Raw genomic sequence first — 10,424 nt, 5'->3', positions numbered from 1 at the left:
CAGGGAGAAGGCAGCAGCAGGGAGGGGATGAGGCCTCGTCCGTCACGGCCTCTCCCCGCAGCAGCCCCGAGGGAGCTTCCCAGCCGGCACTTTGGAGGAGCCGGTCCTTCCGAGCTATAAACGCTGTCAGCAATCACCGTTATTCTTACGCAAACAGATTATCTGTCCAACGCCTTTGAGCACAGCCTAAATATACCGAATCTAACACAAGTGGGCTAAAGTTACACCCCGGCACACAGTTCCAGCAGGGGGACCATCACCTTCCTGCGAACCTGTTTCACCTTCGTGCTCTGAGGCAAACTATCCGACATCGTATTGCACGTGTGCAAGTTCCCAGATAATCGCATCTGTAGTCAGCAGACTTGTGACCAGGCTTGCAAAAGCTTGGACCAAATTCAATCCTGTAATATAAATATTCATGTTACTACGCCCACAGCAGTATCTTCAGAGTAATGCAGAAACTTGATACAAAATACACAGTGGTTAAGCAGGAGCGTGTCAGGTAGAACTGTTTCTATTTAGAAACCATCAAGCTTTTTAATTAAAAAATAAAAATAATTTTTTTAAAGTTTTCACAACACCCCCTTGTTTTCATGCATGGATACCTCACTCAGTACAAGAGACACTATGCGACCCTTTGCATTCCTGAATCCCATTTCTTAGGGTCATTTTATTTTAAAGAACTTGGGCAGCCAAAATATTGCTCAGTGATTCACTTAGGTTCTCTGTAAAACTAAGTACAGGATACTCTTCTCTCCCCGGAGGAAAATCCAAGTTACTAAATGCCATAACTGCAGCTGTCAAACATAATAATTATATTTTAAACTAGGCTTAATTGAAACCTGCACAAAATATTTTAAATGATCCTGTCATTTACTATAACATAGACAGTATGCATTATTTTAATAATGATAACTGCATTTCAGGCAATCTTTTGGCTGGACTAATGATGCCAGGGGAGAACTCTTTGTCAGGAGGTATCCATTTCAGCTCCAAGGAGATATACAGATAAGAATTTTCTCTCATAAAAGTGTAAATACTTTTTAAGCCATTCCCTATCCTTGTACATGTACAGAACACTCGAGTAAACAAAGTCTTTATATTAAATGTGAATGCAGTTGTTGTTTGCAGCCCATTTCTGGACCAGCGTTTCCCAAGAATCTTTGGCATTTGCTGCTACACAATGTAACTCTCCCTGATACCAATCAGCGCAGCCGCAGCTTTTCCCTGAAACGAAAGCAGCAGGACTGTAGAAGGAATTCTGAATTTTCCTGTGCTGTGCCAAGCAAGTTACAAAAATGGGCTGCAGAAAGACATTGCATAACTATTATCCTACTTTCACTTACTCTAAGCACTTCTCTGCACTTACTGTATTCAATAAGCATTTTTGTTCAAACAAATCATACAGATGCAACTAAATTTGTAAAAATATGGTTAATAGGCCAATTTTTTGCATTCCAGAAGGAAAATTCCTTAATTTTCTCATATATGCCAAGCTAGATACTAAGCAATGCTGGTACCTAGGAATTGAGTTTGTACCATGGAAAACAGACACCTAGAACAGAAGCAGGGACAAGAAACCTATGTATACTTAAGACACTATCTAACTACACATTTTTAACAAGATGCTTTCACATTTTAAAATTGAATGGATTCAATAACGGAGAGTGGTTCTGTGATGTTTATGGATAAAGAGGAAGCAAACTATATACATAGGTAAAGACAATAATTTTTTGTTAATTAATTATATTCTTAGTCTAATTCAAGAATTGCCATTAGTCTGTATCTATTTATTACAAAAAGAAATAGTAATAAAGAACTTACAGAAAAAGTCTAAATAAATGGCAATATTATAGTTTGTATTGTTACACACACACTTCTTAGTTTCTATTTCTTCCCCTAGAAATTGCTCCTCTGGGCATTTAGATCACTAGCTGCTGACTACTGGAGAGTCACATGGCCCATCATGAAAGAAACATGATGATAATGGTGGTAGTTTCTTTTTCCTCTCCCCAGGATCCACTTTAGGTAATTTTTAGTATGTTTGCTAACATGCTTTTATGCATTTCTCTTTCTTCACTGGTCTGCAGCTTCAGGTTACATGCAAATTTACTATATATAGCATCTTTACTTATGTTAGATACTATTTCTCTCATCCCTTTGTTACTCTTAAAATTGATTTTATTAAGCCAGGTCTGCATCTATTTATTCTTTTTAACTAAATATCAGTGATCTGTCTGTATCTGTCATGGTTCGAGGGAGCATAGGCTAATATTATGGTATTAACGTGACAACCTAGAAAGAGGATGTTTAGGACTCTGAAGGATCCAAGGGGCAGAACAGGAAGGCGTTGATATTCCCTCCCATTTTCTGCCATACTTTAAAACAGCCAGGAGGGCAGAAAAGTCTGGCTCTTCTTCCTTTTGCCTCCCTTCACTCAGCTGGCAAACCTTTTGGACAGAGCCTTGCACTCATTATCTTCAACACACCATATTGTCTGCAGGATCTGACTTCACTGAGTACTGGAAAGGACCCTGAACTGTTTTCCTGTGTCAGCTTTTCCAACCAGGAACTTCTGGTTTATATCAGTGATCACTGAAACTGGACTTCACATATATGTGCATATTAGTCATGATTATTCATATGTTACTATCCCTTTCCCATTCTACTAGACCTGCTCTAGTTTTAACTACCCACCTTTAAGCTTCTCTTCCTTATTCCCCTTTTATCTTCCCCTGTGAGAGTGGCTGGGGGGTAATAGAGAGGAATTCTGTTCTCTGTTTTGGTTGACTCTGACCACTAATCAATACCCATAGGTGCTCCAGTACCACTGTGGTTTTATGTAGACACCAGGAACAAGCAGTGTTTCTAGGTGAGAATGGATATTTAGGACACCAAGAAAATGACATAGCACAGAGAAATACAACTTTGGTACAACAGCAGAGAAGTTGTCATGTGGAGACATGAGGTGGACATAAATGAGTGCAGGCAGGGACAATAAGACGTCATGCGAATGGTGGATGACACAATACCAATAAAACAGATTTGTTTTAGTGTGATGCAAAAATGTGAAGAGAAGCATCACCAGAGGCAGGAGGGGGAAATGACCCTTCCCAGGCATATGCATGATAACCAGGTCAGTTTATACTAGTCTTAAATATTCTCCTTATAATAGATATCCCTGGATTTGAACAAAGTAAGTGCTGGGAGCTGTTAGGAGCTATTGCCACATTCTCTGCAACACGATGTAATGCATGGCATGGAGCCAGGCTGGGCTGAAAAAAATAGAAAAGCAGCTTAGTGTTCCTGTTTCGATTCCCCTACTGGCCGCTGTTCCTGCTTCTTTACAGATTCAGACAGAAGTTGAAGTTTCACTTTCTGCTTTCCTCCAAATTACTCCCAGATCACGTGAGGGCTGAAGCACATAAAAGGGGAGTCATAACAACAGTGAGCAGAACTCCTTTGGCTTTGAAGCTACGTTAAGACAAGTGAGAAAAGAAGGAAAACCATGAGGTAAGCAAGCAACCCAGTCACTGAAATGTTTTTTTGCTATGCCAGAAGAAGTAATGTTTATTATTTGTATAAATGTAAGTAAGCAGTGAGGGACTTTGGGGATCCAAACAACAGAAAATATTTTACAGAATATTTACTGGAATAATCAAGATAAAGATGCTATTGAATGTTACAATGTTATTGCTTCTGTGACAAGGGGTAGTCTCTGTGAACAGAACTGACAGTCAGAAAAACTGTATGCATGCAGTTTAGGGATGAAATCCAGGCTACAGCCATAGGTGGTGCCCAGCCAAACGAGTGACTGGCACTGATGCATTTGAGAATTTACTTTTTGATCCCTCCTACTGTGAGGACCAACAAACACAGCAGTGCCAGTTCTGGGCTGCAGCTTCGAGTGTAAGAGAGGCGTAAAATTTTCTGGACTGTCACGCATGCACAGAGGCTCACAGGCACTCAAATAGCTGTTTACAACTTTGGAAATGGCATTTACCAGTTATGTGTCCAACTAAGCTAAACTGTATCTAATCTACATCAGAAACCCAGCTTTGTGGCATTCATGAATATTAATTTTCTTCAAAGATCTTTTCATTAACTACCCTTCACTGTTGTTTTCAACCATGGACATTGTCATGGTCCTCAGCTGAAGCAGCAGAATCCAACATGTTTCATTTTTAATGGAATGGGACCCATTTAAATGCTTCAAGCTATTCCTGCTGATCTGGAAGCCAATATCTGTTCTGAAGTACTTTCATGTAGCTGAAGGTTTCTAACAAGAGTGTGATAATAACAGGAACTTATGCTCAATTACCCTTCACTCCAAAGAACTGTAATTACCTTACATACATCTTTCTAAGTAAGAACTGCTGTTGATAACAATCAAAAACATCAATTGGGCAGAGAAGATTATTTGAGAAAGGCAAAGTCTGTAAAACAAACTTACACATTAACAGCATTTATAAATACCTTTCTCATCTGACCTTCCTCCAGTACCTCTGTGTCAGATGGTTTGGATGGAAACATGTATTTGGTGTTGCTTTCCCCAGTGTCCTTCCCACTGTCCCAGAACCTTTAAGAATTGCTCTCCAACTCGTCCTTGATTCACTTCCTCATAATTTTCCAGTCTTTCCACAAAAGACATCTCTCTCTTTCACATGACTGTACAGTTGATTGGCAGCACACGTTGTACCAGGCAGGTTGTTAGACCCTCTAGGTTTTACAGGGGGACAAAAAACCCCCACCTGGCCCTGCCAAGGCTGCCCCAGGAGACCCTCAGCTCCACAGGCTTGGGGGTACACTCGGCACCAGGGGCCCAAAGGAGAGCCTGACAGTCTGAACTACCCAGGAATACGTAAGATGTTACAGGATGCAGGGAAAATTTTGGGGGATTGTGGGAGACTTATTATGGGATGTTTGGGTAGGGGACCAAGGGCAGGGAAACAAGGGATCTCAGAAGGAATAAATGTTGAGAACTATAGAGTAAAAAAAGGGGGTATTAAGGACCACTTGCATGTAAACAGGGTCTGGTCGGTATGCGTGTGTGTGTGCGTGTCTGCCTGTAGAGGTGAGGCATCTGAGTAGAGAGAGATCCCTGACCAGCTAAAGGATGTTAAAAGTCAGCTTCTGGGAATCCACAGGTTTAGCGAGTGAGTGAGTGTTTGGTCAGCAAGCGGCGTGGCTTGCACCCTCAGGAGGCTGTATGCCCAAGTGTCAGAAACTGGGGGGACTGGTGGGATATGGGAGCCAGCTACTGGATACATCAGTATAGTCATAACATAAAAATGGTGCCATGAGGTAACAAACAAGCCTTTGAAAATGCAGCACATTAAAAATGAAATTAATAATAAAATCCATCAAATATACAGACATTAGAAAGGCACTATAACACTTTTTCTGTATTTTGGGGGAAGTTTTTTATTACCTCTTTTGGGTAGGATTCTGCAATTGTTAAAGGAAAGAAGTGAGAGAGTTGTGGTCAATGTGACAGAGTCTAGTTGGAGGCCTGTATCTGGTGGAGTCCCTCAGGAATCTGTACTGGGACTAGTACTATTCAATATATTAATCAACAACCTGGATGAAGGAACAGGGTGCACTGCCAGCAAGTTTGCTGATGACATTAAACTGGGAGGAGTGGCTGACACACCAGAAGGCTGTGATGCCATTCAGCAAGACCTAGACAGGCTGCAGAGTTGGACAGGGAGAAATTTAATTAACAAGGGCAAGTGTAGAGTCTTGCACCTGGGAAAGAACAACCCCATGTACAAGTAGAAGTTGGGGACTGACCTGTTGGAGAGCAGTGTAGAGGAAAGGGACCTGGGGATCCATGTGGACAGAAGGATGACCATGAGCCAGTGTCCTGGTTTGAGCCAGGATGAAGCCAATTTCCCTTTTTACTCATTTTTTTTTCTTCAGTGAGCTTTCTTTTAACTAGCAACATTCTGTTCTAGCTAGGCTGATAAGACATTGGAACGTTTTTCTAACTGCTGGGTGTTCAAGGTTGCACCTTTACTCTGCCAGCTCAGACACTATGGGGAGATCTATGACCCCCCCATAGGAGGCTGAGTTAGACAGACAGCAAAATTGGCCAGAGATATTCCATTCCATATATCTACGTAAGCTCAGAGGAAGGTCAGAGATCAAAGAAGACAACCTCCTTCCTTCTTCTTCTTCCCTTCTCTTTCATCCATGGCCGGCGTCCGGGGAGGACTCCGTCCATCCATCACCGTCAACCCTTAGGCTCGAGCTCTCCTGACCCTCATCACTCTCCACTTTCTCCAGCAGCAACTCCAGGATTTCTCAGAACTGTTCCAGCTGAGGGGAGTGCTGTGGGAGTTGCTGGGGGAGACAAGAGGCTTTTGCATATACCTGAACATATCTGTATATAATTGTATATATTTTCTTACATCATTAGTGTTTAATTAAAGCTGTGTAGTTTAGTTTTCAATCCAGCCATGTCTCTCTCTTTTTCTCTCTCTCCTTCCCTACCTGGGTGGAAGGAGGAAGGGATCGAGAGCATTGTTGTCAGACCCGAGTCAAACGGTGACAGCCAGCAATGTGCCCTTGTAGCCAAGGCGGCCAATGGGATCCTGGGGTGTATTAGAAGGGGTGTGGTTAGTAGGTCGAGAGAGAGGTTCTCCTTCCCCTCTATTCTGCCTTGGTGAGGCCCCATCTGGAGTACTGTGTCCAGTTCTGGGCCCCTCAGTTCAAAAAGGACAGGAAACTTCTTTAAAGAGTTCAGCACAGAGCCACAAAGATGATTAAGGGAGTGGAACATCTCTCTTACCAGGAAACGCTGAGGGAGCTGAGTCTCTTTAGCTTGGAGAAAAGGATGTTGAGGGGCAACCACATTAATGATTATAAATATGTAAATGGTGAGTGTCAGGAGGATGGAACCAGGCTCTTCTCAGTGATGTCCAATGATAGGACAAGGGGCAATGGGCACAAGCTGGAGCATAAGAATTTCCACAAACACATAAGGAAAAACTTCTTCACTGTGAAGGTGGCAGAACATTGAAACAGGCTGCCCAGAGAGGTTGTGGAGTCTCCTTCACTGGAGACATTCAAAACGCACCTGGATGCCTTCCTGTATGATCTACTCTAGGTAATCCTGCTCTGGCAGGGGTTTGGACTAGATGAACCTTCGAGGTCCCTTCTAACCCCTAACATTCTGTGAACTGTTCCCAGCAGAAGTAGTACATTCCTGAAGCTCAGAGATATGCCAGTTTTAGCACAGAGACTAGCTCTCCTTTCTGACATCCATATCACCAGCTCTGTTGCTGCCCTCGTACACTGGCAAAGAAATAACTACTGAAATAACTAATAATAAAATAAAGATATTCAGATCTTTAGACAAAGGCTTCCTACAGCTGTGGCTTATTGTTGACTAGTGGCACCAGCTGAGGTGTTGCTTGCTTCTGAAGTACATCATGCCTTGTTTAAAAACAAGAGTAGCAAAAAGTCTAAGTTTTTCTTTTTTTTTCTTCTAGTACTGTTTCCAGGAATTCCTTGAAGAGATCCCTCCTAGAGCTAGAATGTCATTTTACATGGACTTTGCTGAAGCAGGATGCGGATCTAGATAGCCTAGAGAAAAGAATAGAAAATCGGACTGAGTTTTTCACAAAAAACAATGTCTCAAATTATAATCTACTAGCCTATGTATGCCACCTGAAGAATTCAAATGAGGAAGCCCTAAGAAATCTCCAGAAAGCTGAAGAAGAAATTAAAAAAAATCATCCAGATGAAATTCCCAGGAGAAGTCTTGTTACCTGGGGGAACTATGCTTGGATCTACTACCACATGGAGAATTATGAAGAAGCTCATACCTATGCAAGCAAAGTGGGAAACAGCTGCAAAAAGCTTTCAAGTACTGCTGAATGGAAGAGTGAGTTTCCAGAAATCTGTGCTGAGAAAGGATGGGCATTGTTAGCATTTGGGAGAAAATACTATGAAAGAGCAAAAAATTCCTTTGAAAATGCTCTGAAGAATGATCTCAACAACCCAGAATTTAATGCTGGGTATGCAATAGCAATGTATCGCCTGGAGGAACTTTCTTATAGAGAAAATAATGATGTAAGCCTATCCCTCAACCCCCTGAAGCGTGCAGTGGAGCTGAATCCAACAGATACATCCATTATAGCATTACTTGCATTAAAACTTCAGACCTTAAATAGAGCTGTTGAAGGGGAGAGATACATTGAAGAAGCAATGCAGAAAACCCCAGATCTTCCTTATTTGCTGAGATACGCAGCTAAATTTTACAGAAGGAAAGGAGAAATGGACAAGGCACTGGAGATTTTGAAAAAGGCCCTAGCAGTGACACCAGAATCTGCCTTTTTGCATCACCAGCTAGGACTCTGCTACAGAGGAAAACTGTTGCAATTGAAAAGAGCTACAAGATATCCACCTGAAGAACAAGTGAAAGAACTCATCAGACTTGCGACTTTTCATTTTAAAACAGCGACTGTTGAAAAGAAAGAATTTTTTGCTGCCTTTATGGATCTAGCAAATATGTATACTGAAGAAAAGAGGTATGAAGAAGCAGAAGAGACATTTCAGAAGGCAATTCAGATACATATTCTATTTGATGATGATAAACAAGAATTCTGCTACCACTATGGCAATTTTCAGCGTTTCCATAGAAAATCGGAATCTGAAGCCATTAGGTATTACCTAAAAGGACTGAAAATTGAAAATGATTCTTATGCAAGAAAGAGGTGTGGATACGGGCTGAAGAAATTGTTGGAACAGAGAATTAAGAGATGTTCAGAAGATGCAACAGATTTTGGTACACTTGGATTCATTCATAATCTATATGGTGAAAAACATGAAGCAATTGAGTGCTATGAGAAAGCCCTTGAATTGTGTCCAGACAGTGAAGACTATCTGAGTGCATTATGTGAACTACGACTTTCCATCTCAAGCTGAAGCTCCAAAAAATCCTTCCCATAGAACAAAAACCAAAAAATCAAATAAAACAAAACAAAAAACCCCTCACCAACCCCAAATCCAAGGATATTGCCACTCATGTTTGTTGTTTTTTCTTTTTAAGATTGTAGTTATAATCAGGTGAAACATCTGATGGCATCACTTCTGTTTATAATGTAGAAATTGCAGGTGATGATTGTTAATTTATTTACCAATGGAGAGCATGCTTAGAAATACCAAATAATAGCTAAGCTATCTTAGTCTTCAGTGCTAATGCTAGAATAAAATTTGTGTTTAAGTGATGATTTGTAGAACACAGAACTTATACTCTGGAACTTTCTACTAAGAAAAAGGGAATCATACTGTATCATTTAATCCACCCACTTGAAAAGCATGCTTACACACACAAGTGGAATTTCTGATACTTTTTCAAGTATTTTTAAATGTTTCTGTGTGTGTGTTATTTAAACTAAGCTTTTGTTGAAGAGTTGTTTAGTTTGCTACTTGTGTGTTATTTAACTAGGAAAAATAACCACTTCTTGGAAAGCTTACAAAATGTGTATTATTATTATTATTATTATTATGCACTATTAAAGAGCATTGCATTCATCAACTATTGCTTCTGGTATCATTCTGTTGACCGATCCTTATATTAATAGACGAAAGAAAGGAAATGGCCATTCAAAAAAGTAAAAGAAATAATATTTTGGCAGGATATGAAATGGTCAGGAGATAACAGCATTTATTTTCTTGCTCTGTCAGCTAGGATGGCTTCAGAGGTGTTGCATCAAGGAATTAAACTGTGCACAATACAACTTCTCAGCCTAGTTTATCCCAAACCACACTGTCAGGAACTGTTGCAGCAATTACCTGGAGAGGAAGGAAAGGCATTCTTTGAGGGGCCAAAGAGAGTGCTTTCTACAGACACGGTCTTGAAACAAGCTAGGAATAGAAAACACATTCAATAAATGTACCAAACTGGAGGTGGAAGGCAGAGCACTGCTAGAGCAAAGAGTTGCATTAGCACTGGAGAACAGGCTAGCAGAACATGGGCTACTTATGGGAAAAGAGGTGGGTGCTCACAGAATCTGCATGAGGAGAAGAAAGGGCTGAAAGGACAGGGAATGCGTGGAGCAGGTGATTGTCTTCAGCTATCCAACTAAAATTCAGTATTCATTACAACAGGCCAGCCTAATTCCACAGTACTGTACCTTGGCATAACAGATCATGGTGCTCAGGAAAAACTAATCTGCACAAAACATTTCTGAGCCTTAGCCAGTAGTGTAGAATGAAACAAACTGGTCACAAACCCCATCGAGAAGGATGTGCACTTTTGCTTTCAGCCATTTAGAGCATTCCTGCCACTGCAACAACAATCTCATGTACAGACAGAATGATGGGCCTCAAGCAGTATACAATATGCCAGGTCATGAATAATCAAGAAACCTCTCCCCTTTCAACTCTCCCTCAAAGAGTTTTTCATAATACAA

At 41.0% G+C, this 10,424-nt stretch overlaps 1 protein-coding gene across 1 annotated transcript; it reads left to right on the top strand.

The window, feature by feature from the left end:
• Window positions 1-3,413: 3,413 nt before the first annotated feature.
• On the top strand, window positions 3,414-9,547 carry LOC127384832 (interferon-induced protein with tetratricopeptide repeats 5-like). The gene is made up of 2 exons (XM_051619802.1): window positions 3,414-3,513; window positions 7,497-9,547. Exons 1-2 carry the CDS (start codon window positions 3,509-3,511, stop codon window positions 8,932-8,934), a joined length of 1,443 nt encoding a protein of 480 aa, XP_051475762.1. The 5' UTR covers window positions 3,414-3,508; the 3' UTR covers window positions 8,935-9,547.
• The last annotated feature ends 877 nt before the right edge of the window (window positions 9,548-10,424 follow it).

Source organism: Apus apus, chromosome 4 (assembly GCF_020740795.1).
Source record: "Apus apus isolate bApuApu2 chromosome 4, bApuApu2.pri.cur, whole genome shotgun sequence".
Classification (NCBI taxonomy): Eukaryota; Metazoa; Chordata; class Aves; order Apodiformes; family Apodidae; genus Apus; species Apus apus.
This window is presented reverse-complemented; position numbering and strand designations above follow the sequence as displayed.